General features: G+C 32.9%; 2 protein-coding genes and 1 pseudogene across 2 annotated transcripts; all 3 read right to left on the reverse strand.

Annotated features, from left to right (window-relative positions):
* Window positions 1-6,764: 6,764 nt before the first annotated feature.
* LOC128034735 (uncharacterized) lies at window positions 6,765-12,235 on the reverse strand. Its single transcript, XM_052623572.1, has 3 exons — window positions 12,104-12,235; window positions 11,881-11,942; window positions 6,765-7,010 (listed from the first exon to the last, which is right to left on the reverse strand). The coding sequence occupies exons 1-3, from the start codon at window positions 12,195-12,197 to the stop codon at window positions 6,765-6,767; spliced, it is 402 nt and encodes a 133-aa protein (XP_052479532.1). The 5' UTR covers window positions 12,198-12,235.
* Window positions 12,236-12,330: 95 nt separating this feature from the next.
* On the reverse strand, window positions 12,331-13,491 carry LOC105804685 (probable aldo-keto reductase 1). The gene is made up of 4 exons (XM_012637385.2): window positions 13,328-13,491; window positions 13,003-13,209; window positions 12,729-12,901; window positions 12,331-12,490 (listed from the first exon to the last, which is right to left on the reverse strand). The coding sequence occupies exons 1-4, from the start codon at window positions 13,487-13,489 to the stop codon at window positions 12,331-12,333; spliced, it is 702 nt and encodes a 233-aa protein (XP_012492839.2). The 5' UTR covers window positions 13,490-13,491.
* Window positions 13,492-17,519: 4,028 nt separating this feature from the next.
* Window positions 17,520-18,289, reverse strand: LOC105804688 (perakine reductase-like; annotated as a pseudogene).
* Between the last annotated feature and the right edge of the window lie 1,708 nt (window positions 18,290-19,997).

Here is a 19,997-nt window from a genome sequence, read left to right on the forward strand (position 1 = left end):
TTAACTACAAGGAGTCTACTAGAAGATTGAAGTATATTGGTGAAGTGAAATTATCAAAATTATATATCAACTTTAATTTAATGTGTAATTATATATAAAAATTTTAATTTGGTTTAATTGTGGTTCAAATATATACTTGAAACTTTAATTTTAATTTAATCATACATATTTAAAGAAACAAATACATCAATTTATTTTATATTAGATAAATATAATTTTATGTATGCAACATAAACATAAAATGATGTTATATTAATAATTGTGTTAAAAATTTACGTGATTGGATCAAATCAAAATTTCATGTATAAAATCACAAAATTAAAATTCACGTATACAATTGCACATTAAACCAAAGTTCATATATAGTTTAAGATTTATCCCTCAGTTTAATAATGGGTAAATTTCATTTTAATCCCTAATACGAGTCTCAAGGCCCAATTTCAAGCCCATGGATGTGATGAAATTACATTATCTCAAGGCCCAACTACAATGTCAAAGGCTAAACAAATTAAACCAAGATTTGATCAAAGCCAGTATATGCATGGAATGAGTCAAATTTATTAAAGTCAATTCAACGAAACTGTCAATTTTAAAGCTAAAAATATTAGTTAACTAGCGACGAATTTTTGGATGGGATCTAGACATTTATAGGTTTAGATATCTAAATAGCGGTTGAAGAACTATCTCTTAACTTCGAAACACACTTTAAATCACTCGATTTTGAGTTTGGGAATTAAAGTTATGACCGTTTTAGTGAAGATTGCGCGAGCAAAATATTTGAAGAGATACTACGAAAATTACAAGTTACGAGTTACGAGCTTTTAATTCGAGTCTAAATCATATTAAGTTTAGGTTTTGGACTTAATTTTTATTATATATGAGCCCAATATTGTATTTATCAACTCTTATTATTTTATTATTTTTATTCTAAATTTTTATAATTATTATTTTTAAGTATTTTAAATTATTTAGGAGTTCTAATATACTTACAAGTCAAGGTAAAAAAAGGAGAAAATAAAGAGGATGAAAGAGAGAAACAATGGGTTGTAAAGTTTAATTTCATTGATGAGGTGGTACCTCCAATTTTTTGCAGATCAAATTATGAACTAAATAAGGAAAACTCATGTTGAGCATTTTAATTGATGAGGTAGTAGTACACAACTATTGTGCTTATACGAAAAGTGGCAAGTCCAACCAACCTCAAGAATTTTCAACCTATTAGCCTATGCACAGTTGTGTACAAGATTATCGCTAAGACGGTGGCATACAGGCTTCAAAAAGTTCTTGATAAATGTATTGATAAGGCCCAGAGTGCGTTTGTTCCAAGTAGACTCATTACAGACAATATTCTCTTGGCTTATGAATTAATGTATTCATTAAAACAAAGAAGAATAGACAATAATGGAAGTCTACCCCTAAAACTGGATATGAATAAGGCATACGATACGGTGGAGTGGTTTTACTTGGAAAAACTCATGCAAAAATGAGATTTGTGGAGTCTTTTGTGTTTTTAATCATGAGATGTGTACAGACGATTAATTATTCGGTTTGTTTGAATGGGGTGATGGGCGAACATTTCAGACCAATGAGGGGTTTGCTTCAAGGTAACCTTTTAAGTACATATTTATTTTTAATTTGTAGTGAAGGTTTGTCATCCTTGATGAGGCTTGCAGCTAGGGAAGGTTCTCTAAAGGGGGTAAAGGTTTACCGAAGAGGTCTCTCAATCACACATTTATTGTTTGCAGACGACTGCATTCTTTTTGGGGACGCAACAGTTAGGAGAGCAAATAATCTTAACGAGATATACTAGAATATGGAGTATGTTCAGGTCAATATATTAACTTTGAAAAGTCAATGGCATATTTTAGCACAAATGTCTCTAAGCAAATTCGGGAACAAGTTGCTAGCATATGAATTACGGAAGGTGAACTTGCCGTCTAAAACAAGAATTCTGGTATGGATGACCTCAAATAATTACCTACCTACTTTTTCTGATCTGTTTCAACGCAAAATATGAGATTCAACAACTTGCCCAATATGCAAAAATATTGATGAAACAAGAGAACATGTATTTCGGGATTATTTTTTTGCAGCAGGTGTATGGACAAGGCTAGGAATTGGATGGCCCCTAGAACAAAATCAGGTACAATATAAGGACTGGATGCATTACTTATTTGAAAAAAAATCAAACAGTCAGATAAAAATTATTGTGTGTACTGTATGGGGTTTATGGTCAGTCAGAAATAAGCTGCTTCATGAAAATAAGGCACAAACGAAATAGAGAGTTGTCCAATTTATTCTAGACTATACACAGGAAATCGAAGGGGTAAATAGAAAGGTACCTGTCAACATAATAGCTAATGAGAATTGGAGGCCACCAGACGGCTTGAATGTCAAAATCAATTTTGACACTACATTTGAAAAATAGAATAATAGATTGTGTACAGGGATTGTTATCAGAAATTCTTGGGTCAAGTCTTAAAAACAAAAATATACAGAAACGAACATATACCAACAGTATTCGCAGCAAAAGCTTTCGCATGCGTCTAGGCGATTCAATTTGGGGCAAAGTCTGGATTCTTAAAAGTTGAAGTCGAGGGTGATTCGTTAACTATCATTAGAAAATTACAAAGTGGGGCGGAAGATGGATCTGAAGGTAGAGCATATATTGTTGATGCTAAACGATTATGCAATAACTTTGTTACTTGTGATTTTCGACATGCAAGGAGACAAAAAAATAAAGTAGCTCATCTTTTAGCAAAAGAACGTTTAAAGGAAAATAAAAATACATATCTTAGTTCTGGCCTCTCCAATACGGTTGTAAGGGCCGTTGAAATCGATAGGCAAGGCGCTGGTCGAGCATATTGAAGATTCTCCGGTGAAATTTTTAGGAGGAAGGAGGGCTGGCTCTTTCTTTTTGAAAGACTTAGGGATTGGGTTTTGGAATTTTAAAGAAATATGGAAGTCAAAAAATGGAAAGTTATTTCAATACCTGTGTTGATCCAATAGAGGAATGACCATAATCGTGAGAAAAATCACTTATCATGGAAATACTTTTACCAAGGAAAGAGAAGTTAAGAATCATGATGGTCTGCTTGAAGGAGTGTTGCAAAGAAGAAATGAGGAAGAAGAAAAGAGACCGTCTGAAATAGTGGTTGGCTGTGATGATTATTTTTTAGGGTTTATTTTGAAATGAATTTCTCTAATTGTTTAGGGCTTGTTTTTGTTTAGGATGGGTTTGGGCTCTTTGGCTTGGGCCATGACTTTGGTTATGTTGTTTTTGTTTTGTTTTTGTTTTTCGATTTCTTGGAATAAAATTGCAGCCATGGAAAGCAAACATGAGATAACAAATCTAATTTTTCACTAAGATTTCGAATAGTTGTCCCGAGTTCAAGTTGATTATGTTTCGCCTCTTACTCAAAGAAAGACGATCAAACAATTCCTAATCATGGTCCTTATGGATCGAATCATCCATATAATATACAAGAAAGAAACTCCAAATATTTGATATATTTCTCTTTGAATGAGATCTCAATTCCAGCGACGTTTTCATTAGATATCTTACAACTAGAATCCCTCTTTTTTTCGATCCATTTCCTCCACCACCGCAAGCCCTGGTTAGATTCAGGCATGATACACTTTTTAGTTATTGGGAGAACCTAAGCACTCTATTTCAGATCTAGGAAACAACTTTTAGAGATATTTTTTCCTTTTAGAAGATACAGGAGCGAAACAATCAACCTATATTGATATTGGAAGACCGAAAAGATTCTTCCAATGTATCATTTTTGGGTCCAATAGAATTCATAGGTATAGGAAGAAGCCCTGTCAAATAGAGATTTTTTTCTTTCAACCATATTTCGATTGTTATTACAATATATAAGCCCAGTCTTTATCAAAAGAATTTTAAGTTTATTAATTAAATTTATATTTTTAAAGAATTTTAATGAAATTTACATTTTTAAATAAAAGTAGAGATTAAATTTGAAATTAAAAAAAGGGGTAGAAAACTTAATGTCGTTACTTTAAATTTTTTATTCACTTTACTATACTTTTCATTACTTTTTAGTATTTTAATTATGAGTAAATTACTTAGTTGGTCACTTAATTTTTAGAATGTTTGCATTTTGGTCACTCAAGATGAAATTCTTGCAAATTAGTCACTCAAATTTTAGGGGAGTTTGCAGGCTCAGTTCGTGGGTATCCAGAGAGCTTACATGTAGGGGTCAACGAGGTTTGGCAGGCGACTCAGAACGGTACACGTGTCTGACATGCTTGAAGTCTGCTCAGAATATCAGTCCTATGAATAGTGGGGTCAAGTCAATGAACAATAAAGTCAAATCATGAATAATGACAATATGTATAAATGTTCGAATGTTCCCTTTAATAAAAGACAAAAAAATTACTCAACAATACCAAATTTCAAGCGAATCTAGTCTTGTTTTCAAAGTAGAATATTTTCTTCTGATCGGTACTCAACCACCTCAAGCACTCATTATTTAACCTTCAAAGAACAATCCAAAGAAGAGGTGATGATTATTAATTGCACTTGCGAGGGAAGATATTGAAGAGGATATTGCTACAATCGAAGCCTTCACAAGCGGTAAGCGATTTAAAAGGTTTAAGAACCAAGACCATTCTTATAATAGAACTGGTCGAAGATGCCTTGATTACTTGTTTCCACAGTTTAGGTATTGAAAATTGTCAAGATATTATTTTGTTTATACAGACCCTAATCCTTATTTTAATTTTATCTAGATCTATGGTTGATCTATCGTAATTTGATACATTAAATTAAGCTCTTTAAGGCTTGATGATTTTTCTTAAAGAGCTTGTTCTCAAGTGTTTTCTAAATCTTTTTAATACTTTTTACAATTCTTATAATTTATATTATATGTTAGTTTTATTACATTTTCATGCTTTTTAGAACCGAAATGGAAATTTTATGTTATTAGAAGTTTAATGGTTGATTTGACCTTGGTGATTTGAGCTATTCGAAATTGCAAATAATGAATGCCTTTGATAATTTTAAAATTTAACTATTCAAAATATTAAAACTTTTATTTGTTTATAAGATGGTGATTTTTCACGACACGCTTATTATTTTATTTATTTACACACGATTTATTTATCTAATCAAGACAAACGATTTTGTTTTACAAGAATATATTTCCTACAACGAATACTCTAAATATGTCAAGAATTCTTAATATGTTCCTAACATGTCACCCATAGGTTATATTTTGTCTGCTTTTATTAAAAACATTGATATTTATGCTGCAAGAATTTATAAACTCTGATAAAATGTTCGGAACATTTCAACCATAGGTCATCTTTTTTCCTCTTTTATTGAACACAGTAATATTTATGTCGCAAAAATTTATAAATATTTAGGGGTAATATAATTTTTGATCTCTTAACTTGACAACTAGATCCATTTTGGTCCCAATTTAGATTTAGTTTAGATTTAATTATGTGACTAATGTTACTGGAATAAGACCGAATTGAACGGATTAAGAATTGATCGATATAATAGTCCAAACAAAGGGATTGAATGATTGATTGGGAAACTACATGAAATTGGTAGAAATCGAAAAGAGGGACAAAATCGACAGTTGAACTAGTTTAATATGTTTTAAATTTTTATAAATTTTTAATTATTGTTGGTGTTAGATTTGATTATTCAAATGATTTGATATAACGAGATATTTTCTTAACCAAATTTTGTAAAACTTCGTGTTAAACCTTGGAAATTATTTTCAAGTAATCTTCAAATTTAATGCTTAGAAATTTTACTAGTGTTAAAACCTTCCAAAATTCCTTTAAAATCTAATTTTGATAAAACTTGGATTATGATCTAATAATCTTATTAAATAACACACTTGATCTTTGACACAATGCACACAAAAGAAATGTTACCCAATGAATAAAAATAAGTGCTTTCAGTTCAGTACATCACATTTACAAGTCTCTTCAATTTATAAAGAACTAATACTTGCTAACATGCTATATCAATTATTATCAATATTCCCTTGAAATAAGCAAGATGGTTAGCATAAAGAATATCTTCAATCACCTCAGGATAAGCCTTGAATTTTCAAGATATACTTCCAAGTTTTACCCGATTCGATCTAATCCATCGAACTTGGGAAATTGATTGTTTCGATCCAAATCCAAATCAATTTTAAAGATATGTTGTTATGTGTAGTTTTAATATTAAAGATGGATTGACTAACATCCAAAGTATAAGCAAAAATCAAAGCCCAAAGATTTTTTGTTGCCAAAATTTACTACTTAAACATGGTAAGTTTTTTGAGCAAGCAATCCCAGTTGATATTGATCCAAGTACGGCTAAAAACTACCTCAACAATATTGGTAATAAATTTTGCAATATAAAGATCAATAAGAGTAAAATGATAATGCATAATGAATAATAATAGGAACAAACTATTCAGACTAATAACAAAAATATAAATTTGACATATGATTACTCCATTATTTGAGATGTTTATTTATCGAATTATCAAATTGATGAATTTAAGCACCAAAATTAACATTGAACATGTTGGTGATTCATTCATTAGTCAATAATAATATGATAACATAACGATATAACACCATCTATAAGATAGTATGTTCATAATATTTATTATGTCACATAATATATGATGTTTTTGAAAATGAATTATATTTTTGTGACTTAATATTTGAAAATTTATAAAATAACTTTTTAAATTGAAATTAATTTATTTATGATATCTATTTCACGAGGAACTCATCTCCAATGTCAGCTCAGCCTCCAATGCCTGCAATTTCTGGAAGTCTTTGATTTTTCTTTTCAGCTTTTTCGTTAGCTTCTTTCTTCTCATCTTCAGACGCTCTAAGCTTGCCACACTCTCTGCAGCATCTCTTTTGGTTGCCATCAACGATTCAACCATCACTCCTTTCTCCTCTATCTTATTGGCTAATCCAGTTTTCATCATCTTAAACTGAAGAATTTCTTTTGCTTTCTGCATTATTCAAAACCAGCAACAAACTATTTCACAATTAAACAAAATGTATGTTGAGAATGTAAATCTGTTATATTGGTATTTGTGCACAGTTAGTTAGGAATTTGTTAATAGTGTGTAATTAGCAATAGGATTAGTTACATTCTTTTGTATATATACCACACTATTTGTTCAAGTGAAAAAGCAGTTTTTCTCATTGAATGAATTCACTATTATTCAATCAATTCTTTCAATTTCATTTTCTTAACATGGTATCATGAGCCTAAGATCGGTTTTCCTCCGATCATTTTCGATCTAGATTTTTTTATTCTTTCATTCCTTCATTTTTTCTGTTACCCAGATTTTTTCATTATTTCATTTCTTTCTTGATGGCTAATCCTTCCTCAACCACCCTGCCGTTCAGTCACCCTCTCTATTTGTATCCTTCTGACATGCCAGGGATGGTTTTGGTTTCTCATCAGCTCACTGGTACTGACAACTATTGCGTTTGGAGCAGATCTATGCGTATCGCCCTCCTTGCCAAGAATAAGGTTGGTTTCATAGATGGTTCTTGCTCTCGCGATGGTTTCGATGTAGATCTAAAGCCTCATTGGGATCGGTGCAATGCTCTAGTCCTCTCTTGGATTCTCAACACTGTCACTAAGGAACTCTCTGCTGGGATCCTTTTTGCTTCCAATGCAGCCATTGTTTGGAAGGATCTTCAGGAAAGGTATGATAAGGCAGATGGTTATCGCATTTACTATCTTCATCGCGCTATCTCTACTCACACTCAGGGAACTTCTTCTGTTTCCACTTATTTCACTAAACTTCGATTACTCTGGGATGAATACGACATTCTTATTCCTTCCTCTACTTGTGATTGTGATCTCACTCGCAGATCTGCTCAACTTGAACAACAGCGTCTTTTTCAATTTTTGATGGGCTTAAATGAAACTTATTCTAATGTTCGATCCCAAGTTCTTTTGATGCAACCTTTACCCACTATTAATCAGGCTTACTCTTTTGTTATGCGTGATGAAACTCAACGTGAGCTTGCTTCTCCTCTACCTGTCTCTGAGCCTACTGCTCTTCTTAGTTAGCAATCACCAACTTCTTCAGCTCCCAAGAAGCGTTCTGATCTGATTTGTAGTTATTGCCAAAAAAGGCCACATCCGAGCAGAGTGTTATCGCCTCACTGGTTTTCCTGCTGACTTTGAGTTCACCAAGAAGAAATCACCAACTGCCAATCATGTTGTTGTTGATTCTTCTGATTCTCCTGATATGCCTGCCTCTTCATCATCAATCATTTCTGCTCCTACATTCACTTATGAACAATATCAACAGCTCTTGAACCTATTAAACAAGGAGCAATCTGTGCAACCTGTGGCTCACATGGCAGATATATCCCCTGCATCAAATCCAATTCACTGGATCCTTGATATTCGGGCTTCTAATCACATGACTTATGCTTTTAATTCTTTAATTCAACCTGTTGCATATGCTACCAATTCTTTTGTTAAATTGCCTACTGGTAACACTGCCACCATCACTCATATTGATAATCACAACCTTACACCTCATCACACCCTCAAAGATGTCATTTACATACCTTCCTTCAATTTTAACCTCATCTCCATTTCAAAACTCACAAAAGATCTTAACTGCTTTGTTTCCTTTTATCCTACATTTTGCATTTTGCAGGACCTTTGTAGTGGAATGATGATGGGGATTGGTAAAGAACAAGATGACCTCTATCTGCTTCTACCTCAACCTTCACCAACTCATACATCTCCAATTGTATCTTTTCCTGTAAAAACTTCAGATGTTACTTTACTATCTGTTTCTAAGCATGTTTATTATCCTTTGTGGCATGCTAGACTTGGTCACACTTCTCTTTCAAAGATGAATAAAATACCTTTTTTACATAATGTTTCTACACATTCACATGATATTCAAACTTGCACTGTCTGTCCATTGGCAAAACAAACAAGACTGCCTTTCCCACAAAGTGATTCAAGGGAATCAACACCTTTCACCCTTATCCATATTGATCTTTGGGGTCCCTATAGAATATCAACTCATTCTGGCCATAGATATTTTTTAACAATTGTTGATGACCACACTCGAATGACATGGATTTATCTTTTGAAACTTAAGAGTGATGCCTTTCTTTACCTTAAACAATTCATTACATTAGCCAAAACATAGTTTTCTAGGTAGTTCGGGTTGTTCGAAGTGACAATGGTCATGAATTCTTCACAAAAGAAGGAACTCCATTTTTTCACTCACTTGGCATCATTCACCAATCCTCTTGTGTCAACACACCACAGTAAAATGGTGTGGCAGAACGCAAACACCGCCACCTTTTAGATATTGCAAGAGCATTAAAATTTCATTCTCAAATACCAGTCAAGTTTTGGGGGGAATGTGTCTTAACTGCCTATTATTTGATCAATAGGTTACCCCCAACAGTGATTGGATTGAAAACAACTTTTGAAATGTTATATCATAAGCCACCAAACCTTTCTCATCTCAAAACTTTTGGTTGTCTCTGTTATGCAACAGTCACCAATTATCATGACAAGTTTTTTCCAAAAGCAACACCATCTATCTTTATGGGATATTTTCAAGTACAAAAAGGGTATTTACTGTTCAATCCTATTTCACAAAAATTTTTTGTAAGCCGAGATGTCATATTTCATGAGTCCATCTTTCCTTTTAAAACACCATCAAAAGATCAACCACTCTTTCCCTTGAATGTCAATGCATTTGGTTTCTTACATGATCCTGACTTTCTCCTTATAACCACCTCAATGTCATCACCACCACCACCTTCCATCTCTACTTCTCCTGCACCACAACCACCACCATAATTACCCTCCAATCCTCCTAGAAGAAGCACCAGAACCACCAAACAACCTGCCTGGATGTAGGATACATTTGTCCTGCTTCATCCCCTTCATCATCATCTTCCACTGCTGCACAAGGTTCGTATTCTATCTCTAACTTCATTACATATCATCATTTACCTTTACATACTAAATGCTTTGCTGCTTCCATCTCTCACATCCCTAAACCTAGAACCTACCAAGAGGCAATTAAACATGATTGTTGGAAAGCTACAATGCAACAGGAAATTAAAGCTTTAGAAGCAAACTCAACTTGAGAGGTTGTTCCACTCCCACCAGGCAAACACCCCATTGGCTGCAAATGGGTTTTTCGAGTCAAGTACCATTCAGATGGCTCTGTTGAACGCTATAAGGCCAGATTAGTAGCTAAAGGCTACAGTCAGAAAGAAGGTATTGATTTCCAGGATACCTTTTCACCGGTTGTCAAGCATGTTATAGTCAAAGTCATCATTGCTCTTGCTGCTCTATATGACTGGCCTCTCATTCAAATGGATGTCTATAACGCCTTCCTTCAAGGTGACCTTAATGAAGAAGTTTACATACAATTACCTCAGGGATTTGGCACTCCAAGGGGCACTCATGTATGTAGACTGCTCAAATCCCTTTTATGGGTTAAAACATGCTTCAAGACAATGGAATTTGAAACTCAGTGAGGATCTCATCAAAACTGGTTATGTTCAAAGTAAACATGATTACTCTATGTTCATCAAATCATCAGGCAGCAAGATTGTGATCATGTTCATTTATGTTGATGATCTCTTGATCACTGGGAATGACAAATCCTTAATTGAAAACCTACAAGCAACTCTTCATCAGAACTTTAAAATGAAGAACTTGGGTACTCTCAAGTACTTTCTTGGCATTGAAATTGCAAGATCAAAAGAAGGTATCATCATGATTCAGAGAAAATATGCTCTTGAACTCATTGATGATCTTGGTTTGACAAATGCAAAACCTGCAAATACACCCTTAGAGCAGAATTTGAAGTTGACAAGTTTGGAACATGATGCAGCACTAGATATACAAAATGCAGATGCAGAATTAGAAGATGCAAGTGTATATCAGAGATTAATAGGGAGACTCTTATATCTCACCAACACTAGACCAGATATTGCTTTTGGAGTGCAACACCTTAGCCAGTTTATGCAAAAGCCAAAAAATGAACATTATGAAGCTGCTTTGCGTATTGTGAGATACATCAAGAAAAATCTTGGCCAAGGTATTTTTCTTGCAGCTAGGCACAACTGATATACAAGCATATTGTGACTCTGATTAGGCTTCATGCAACATGACTAGGAAGTCAGTCACGGGATATTGCATCAAACTCGGAAATTCCTTGGTTTCTTGGAAATCCAAGAAACAGAACACAATGTCCAGATCATCTGCAGAAGCAGAATACAAAAACATGGCCACTACAGTTGCAGAACTGATCTGGTTAAAAGGTTTATTAGCTGAGTTGGGAGTCCAAATTTCAAAGCCTATGTTGCTACACTGTGATAATCAAGCTGTCATTCAAATAGCTTCGGATCCAGTCTTCCATGAAAGAACAAAGCACATCGAAACAGATTGCCACTTTGTTCGAGAGAAAATTCAAAGGGGGCACGTTGAAACTAAACACATCTCAACAAATGAGCAAATGGCAGATTTACTCACTAAAGGGTTAAGTATTCCTCAGCACAAATACTTACTGTCCAAGTTGGGAATGAAAGATATTTTTCATCCTCCAACTTGAGGGGGCATGTTGAGAATGTAAATCTGTTATATTGGTATTTGTGCACAGTTAGTTAGGAATTTGTTAATAGTGTGTAATTAGCAATAGGATTAGTTACATTCTTTTCAATATATACCACACTATTTGTTCAAGTGAAAAATCAGTTTTCCTCATTGAATGAATTCACTATTATTCAATCAATTCTTTCAATTTCATTTTCTTAACAAAATGTATGTGCAAATTTATCAATCAGTAATTAATCTCACTATACCAGAATGCTGGATTTGTACAGCTTTTCTCGAACAGCCAACCTAGTATTTCGCCGTTTTCCTTCTGTTTTCAACATCAGACAAAACAAGGTTCATTTAGGATATGTATTTGTACAGTATTTCCAGGGAATTGTGTTCGATTCTGCTTTGAATGTTGTTGAATGATCTGTATTATCTAATATCAAAAGAATAAATTGGATGTCGAAAACAAAGAATGTGACTCACCAGGAATGGGTGCTACATCATCTCCTTGATGAAGAACCCAAGCAAGTGATAGCAGTGCAGGGGTGCATCCATACTTTTGATCAAACTTCTCCATCTGCAAATACAAATTTGTGTTCCTGTCAAAGTTTTCTCCTTGAAACCTTGGGGGAAATGTCTTTAAAGAAGTCCATCAGTAAAAAAAAGGGTACTAATTAGTAGGATTGTTTCCATGCACAATTGAGTATAGATTAAAGCCAAAAAGAACTTGACTGGCCAAAAGAAACAATCGATAAAGAGCTTAGTTTCCGTACCAGAAAACTAATTCCAGGCACAGTTTCCGCAACAGTCCTGCCACCGAAGAAACCACGACCGAGCGGGCTATATGGAACTATCCCAATCCCAAGTTCCCTGCATACGGGGACACATTAAACTAATTAAGCATTCCTTTTTCCTTGAATTTGAGAAGTAAAAGGAAAAACAAAATCTAAATAACATTTAACAGAGGATATAGTTCACCTTCACTACAATAAGAGATAGGATAGAAGTAGAACAACAAAAACCAAAGTTCAAATTCCTGTCAACTTATACTTTTAATGATTCAGTATACTATTTTTCAATAAAACTAGTGTTGGGTTTTTGAGGAAACCTGCAAAGGGGGATTATTTCGTCCGCGCTATCGCGAGTCCAAAGCGGCCACTTCATTTTTATGGCAGACACAGGATGAACAACATGTGCCCTTTTTATAGTTTCAGGGCTAGCTCCAGATAAACCAATGTACTTTATCTTCCCCTCTTCTACCAGCTTCGTCAGTTCTCCCATCTAAGATTGAATTAAGAAAAGCAGCTTAACATCATATTTCCACCGCACAGTAAGCATTTAAACCAAGAAAAATAAAGGATGTTTTATAATGGAGCACTTACAATATCCTCTATTGGTGTTTTAGTGTCGACCCTGTGCTGGTAGTAGAGATCAATGTAATCAACATCAAGGCGCTTCAGGCTAGCCTCGACCGAGGCGCGGACATGTTCAGAGATACCATTTATTGCAATCCCAGTCGCAGGATCCGACTTGACAATATCAAATTCTGTGGCTAATTGTACATTCTCTCGTGGTAATTGCTTCAATGCCTGAGAAAAGATTGGTTTTTATGGGTAAATACTTATGAAATCATGTCAATAATTTTTTTCAGTTAAACTCTAAAGCCTACACAGTAAAACTCTGCTGGAACTGTGGCAAATATGCTACCTTTCCAACCAATAGTTCATTACTTTTGGGTCCATAGATATCTGATGTATCAAAGAAAGTGATTCCTATGTCGAATGCTTGCTTGATGATGGAGATGTCAACATCTTCAGGGACAGGATAATTGTATATTCCTGTAAGCCCCATACATCCAAACCCCAACATGGAAACCTACAAAATAATAGAATTTACAACAAAAACGAGACAGGAAGATACTGTTTTGAACAAGCAATTGGTTTAACTGAACAAGAACTTGAATAGATCATAGACAAGGGGATCCAGCATCTCAATTTTAGAAGTTTTCTGATTCAAAGTATGTCTCAGGTGTCAGTTAATAAACATAGCTGTACTCTACTCATAAATAACACCTCAGTCTTGAGAGAGTTCACACAGAAGAACAGAGTCTTACCTCAAGCCCTTGAGTTCCCAGTTTCGTTCTAGGAATCACACCGCTCTGATTTTGCTGCTCCTCGCCCATCGCTTCTCTCTTGTTCTTGGCTCAATGCTTTTCCTCAGTGTATGGTTGAAAAAACAGGAACTAAAAACTGCGTAAAGGAAACACACTGATCTACGCCATTTCGTATGCAACTTTTCTTCTTTTTGGACAAACATTTGCGTAATTATAAATATATTAAACCCCTGTTTGGCAATCAAGATTTGGATAAAAAGTTTTGGAATTCGAATTCCAAATCCAAATCCTTTGCTTGGATATCCCACAAAAAACTGGATTTGGGTTTGAGCTAATCCATAACCTTGAGGTACACTAACACTCAACCAACCATTAAACCAGAAAGCCCATTCTGACATTAAAATGTAGAAATTAACCCAATTGTCTGATCTAGCCACTAACTCTACCTATAAATCTCAAAACTCCTAACCCTAAAATCAGGGGTGTTATACACCAACCTAGCACCGCAATACATCACCAGATAAACCAAAAGAAATATAGTGGCACACATAGTGCATCATTGGACAAGCCGAAGCAATTATATTGGCATACATAGTGCATCATCAAACAAGCCAGAACAATTATACTGGCGCACATAGTGCATCATCAAATGAACCAAAGCAATTATATTGGCACCCGTAATGCATCATCGAATAAACCAAAGCAAATATACTTGCACATAAGTGCATCATCGCCTATAACGAAGTATAAACTCATACACAATCTAATCCTATGGCATGTCAAATATATCCGACTCTACCCGTGTAGTTAACAGGGAAACCATTTTTTAATTTCATCACATAATTCAATTCACATTCCATCATTCTCAATTCACCATTCCAACACATCATAAAATATGTTTCAACTCAATTTCATACCAAATATTATATATCTATTAAATCAAGTTATTTTCTATTTTATTCAATTTAGTCTTCTATCTCGATATACAATATCAATCACCACAATTTGATTCATAAAACCATTATATACTTACCTCATTACTAAATCATGCAATTTAACATGAATAAGAAATAATTAGATTGATCTCGAATCATAGAAATACAAATTGAAATCTCGCGTCACTCGTCGTTAGATCTCAATTTTCTTTTCCTTCTCAACTATCAGATGTTGTTTTTTGGTAATTTATGGCAAAATGAAAAAAGTTGAAAACTTTGGTTTTTCTTCTTTAATGTTTACAGTTGAATTTAGGAAGATGATGACAATATGTCATCTTAGGCTTGTATTTGTGCGGATGTCAATCATTTTACTATTGAACTAATTATTTTTATTAAATTAATTATAGATAGACATATTTATATTAAGGGTAAACTATTAAAATAGTCAATTTTATTTTTCTTATGTTACATTTTAGTCACTTATGTTTGAAATGTTATGTTTTAGTCACTTATGTTAACATGTTGCAACATTTTAGTCACTGAGCCTTTCATTGCCGTTAACGATGTAACAGTAAGTTGACGTGGCACGTTAAATAACCATTTCAAACAAAAAATTTAGGTTAAATTATATAATTGGTCCCCATACTTTTTCGTTTTGAGCAGTTTATTTTTTTCTTTTATGTTCTTTTAACTTTTATTTCTTTTATTTATTTTTCATTCTCTTCTATTCTCCCTCTATTTTCCTCTCTTCTCCATCTTTTTTAACGTAAAAGAAAAAAATTTAAATAGCTCAAAACGAAAAAAATAGAGACCAATTATATAATTTAACCTAAAATTTTCGTTTGAAATGATGATTTAACATGCCACGTAAGCTTACCGTTACACCATTAACGACAACGCTCAGTGACTAAAATATTAAAACACGATAACAGAAGTGACGAAAATGTAACATTTCAAACATAAGTGACTAAAGTATAACCTAAGACAAACAAAAGTGGCTATTTTGGTAGTTTACCCTTATATTAATGTATAAATAAACTCTAATATAATGAAACACAATAAATTTATAAGTTTTTTAATACAATTTTGTTATAAATCACTAATGAAGTTTTGTTAATATAATATTAATTAATATTAATTTAATATATTAGAGAAATATAATATCAATTATTTAATTTAAAATTAAGTATTTATCTAGAACTAAATGTTTGGGTAAATTGAACTCGAATAAAAAATATTATTTTAAGCATTTTAATAAAAGATTATGATTAAAATAAAAAAGAATATGTTATCACTACATAGATTACCGTACTTAATAAATTTTGATATATTTTATATATGTATCTAGTGTGCAGTTGAAAGCACCAAAAAAAACCTATCCCTAAGAAATAATGAAAAAAATAGTATAAAGGAAGTAGGGTCAAATCTTTAGGGACTGGATCGCTATAGCTTTTTGTTTCTCGAAATCCTAGGCGCAATAGTGCCCAAGCAAAACAACTGACCTATGAAAAAAATAAAACAGAATTAAAAATATGGATGAGTTGAAATTAAATTGAAATCACAATTGTGAAAAGAAACAGAATTGAGAAAAAGGGGTTTTCTGATTAAGGGATTCTAGCCTTTGGTTATCTTGATCCTCCTTTGGTTCAATCATCAGCTTTTAGGTGATCCTTCTCATGATCGAATAAGCCAGTTATAGTGGAAGAGGACGCCTATGACCACCAGCTCCACTTAGGTTATAACCTTACAATCTAGAGGAACCTGACTCTAGCCAACTGTCACTTTTGAGGGACCGTCTTACACTAGATCATCGTTTCTCAATAGCGAATGCCACACCATTTCGTCTCTTGGGCTCAACAACCTCTGACACAGTAAGTTAACGAACCGACTGTGTAATCTTCCCAAAACATACAAAGCGGCCGTTCCTTGCACAAGATGAAAATATTGCTTTTGGAAGGACATGACGGAAGCGTCAGTCCTGTAATGTGGAGAAATGATGAATACTCGTTGAGAAGGCTAAGTGCAGATTCTAAGTCTCATGAACTCTTTTGGAGGAGTTTTGATAACCATTGGCTAGATGAGTTTAGTGGCTCATGCTTTTTGGAAAAAAACACAAGGTAATGGAATGAAATTTTATTGAAAAAGAAACAAAAAGGCTAGAGCCTTAGGGGGAAGGACTTTTTTTACAGAAGTGATGCATGAATATTCATGTCACTCCATCCCCTATTTATAGTACATAAAAAACCTAGTTTATTCCTATTTAAACTCACGATGACAATGTTTAAAAGATATAATTTGAAATTAAATCTAAACAATATCATAATAATCCTAACAATAATCCTAAAAACAAAATTCAAATTTAAATAAAGTTTTATGTTCATAAATCTCTTCTTTGAAAATTTTCCCCAAGTCTTCTACACTTTGTATTTTCGGCACCATTTCTTCCCTATTTTGCATGCTGACCCATTTTGTCTTTAAATTCATGCTTTTTGCCCCTAAATTTCCTTTTGTCGCCAATTTAGTCCCTACAAAATAAAAAACCATAAACAACCCAAATTAGTAGCATCGTACTCAATATATATATGTAATTAACACATAAAAGTATGTCATTTTAAAGTATTATCAGTATCTTTCAATAATCAGAATTTATTATTAACAATAAAATGCTATAACTTTTTAATTTAAGAGACATAACTCATCACTATAAATAACAACTTTTGGTTAATAACCAAGTGAAATATTTTTTGTTCTATAACTTTTCATTTGCAACTATTGGAACATTGTATATTTTGAATGTATTCCAACATTATTTTTATGTATATACGAATATCGTGTATTATGATGTAGGTTTATGAAATGACCTGATATGTGTAGATACAATAACTATATAGTTGCAATAAATTGTTCTTAAAATAGCATTTTAATCGTTGCTCTTAGCAAACATATTCTTAAAAGAACCATACAGTTGCAAGCATTCAACGACAACTAGCTTGCTTATTTGATTTGATTTTTGGTAATAGTGAACTGACTTCGGGTTTCAATGAACCCTCTATTTATACTTCTAATCCTTCAATAACTTCAGTGGCAGGAAAGCCCATGGGCTATAAGGATCATAATATTTTGCTGTGGGTTTCTCAATCAGCGGTACTTTTAACTTCCAGTCTTCTTCTCCTTTGTGGGTGTATTAGCAAATTTCCATGTTAGGTGACTCAATTTATCTAGTGTCCTAGACCCAGCTATCTCATTTAAAGGAACTACGGCAGTAATCTCTTTTAAATCTTCTTCTGTGAGCTTCAGTCGTACAGCATCGATGTTGCTATCGAGATTGTTATCTTGGTTGTTCCTACAAGGGTCAAAAATCATATTTCTAATGCAACATCAGAAAAACAAGGCTCATACAGGATGTGTATTTATACAATATTATAGGCAAATCATTCTGCTGTGGTGTACTTGAAAGATCTGTATTATCTGATATCAAAGAAGCAAATTGGATGTTGAAAATAGGGAAAGTGACTCACCGGGAATGGGTGCTACATCATCCCCTTGATGAAGAACCCAAGCAAGTGCTAGTTGTGCAGGAGTACATCCATGCTTTTGAGCCAACTTCTCTGTTGACACCATTTTTTTGAATAAAAACGGGGTAGATTTGGGTTTGAAAATAAAAACGAAAAAATGGGAGTCGCCACCGATCTTTTTTGATGAGGTGTGATCGGATCACATTGAAAAGTGGTTGCTTTTAATAAACAATTTAATTTTATTAAAACAACAAATTTGGTCCACGAAATTCAAAAAAACGGGTTTGGGAGTCGGTTACGTACGAGGAAGGATTAGCACCCTCGTAACACCCAAAACTGGTACCTAGTTGATTAGTTAATGTCTTAATGTCGAAAATTGAGAACTTTGAAGAATTTTAAAAAATATGATCATTGTATTAAAACGTTCAAAATTTTTAGGAAAATGGGCATATTTTACGTTATTCGAGAAAGAGAATCATATCCAGTAAGTTAGGACACCATGTCTCGAATTCCCGATACGCGAATGAAAAATGCTTATTTAAAAGATATTTAACTATCTTCGATTAAAAAAAGGGATCACAACTAGTAAGTTAGGACATGATTCTTTTTTAATTCCCGATATCGTTTAAAACTTGGTTTGAAAAGATTCGTGTAATAAAGTTTAAAAGAATATTCAATTGTTTAAATCAAATGAAGAAATCGCAACCCAATACGTTAGGGCACAATTTCTCAAAATATTAAACATTGAATATTGCATTTATTGCGAAAAATCCTCGTCTCGAGAAAACAACGTGTCATATCCAGTGCGTTAGAACACAACATATTAAATTCTCGATAACGAGCTTCTTATCATTTTTAAAAGAGTAATCTCGATTATTTAAGTTCAACGAAGAAAGTCAGAACCCGATACGTTAGAGCTCGATTCTGTCGAAGATCTATAATACCAAATATTACTTATTTTTCAAATTTCTTTTTTGAAATCTAAATGAAAAATGGGTGTAATAGAATGATGATAATAATGTAAGTAATACAAGCACAACTAAAATGAGCAACAAATAAAATACATAATAAACAAATCAAAGATACATGAAATAATAAATGAATAAAAATCTAAAGCATTTCATAAAAATAACAAACACTTTAATAAATGAATAAATAAATATCAAATAAAACAACGATAACAATACGAATTATAAAAAGAAATATTTATGTATGTGCATCTATATATTTAAATTATAAATTATAAATTATATGAATGTATATACATATAAAAAACAAATATGCATATCTATGTATATATATATATAAATTATAAAGCATAAAAACATAAGTATGTATATATATAGATATAAATTGAAAATATATGCATATGCGTACATATATATGAAGTGTAAAGTATATATATCCTATAAGTATTTATATCTATATAAAATAAAAAAGGTTATGTACGTATATATATTATAAATATGTATGTATGCGCATATATATATAGATATAAAAATAAAGCTAAATATATATATATTACTAATTAATGTATTAAATATAATAGTAACAAATAAATAAAAGGAAAAAATTAATAATAATTAATAATAGTAACAACAACAATAATAATAAGGTTAAATAATAAAAATGCTAAAAAACACTGACTAAATTGAAATAAAATGAAAATACAGGGCTGATTTGAAAGTAAGAAGACGAAAAGGATCAAATTGCGACACGCGCAAAAAGGGAGGGATTAAAAAGAGAAATATTCCCTCGCTGACCAAATGACGCCGTTCTAGTGAAAAGCACGCACGTGGTCGAGGGACCAAATC

This window comes from Gossypium raimondii, chromosome 11 (genome assembly GCF_025698545.1).
Source record: "Gossypium raimondii isolate GPD5lz chromosome 11, ASM2569854v1, whole genome shotgun sequence".
In the NCBI taxonomy this organism is placed as follows: domain Eukaryota; kingdom Viridiplantae; phylum Streptophyta; class Magnoliopsida; order Malvales; family Malvaceae; genus Gossypium; species Gossypium raimondii.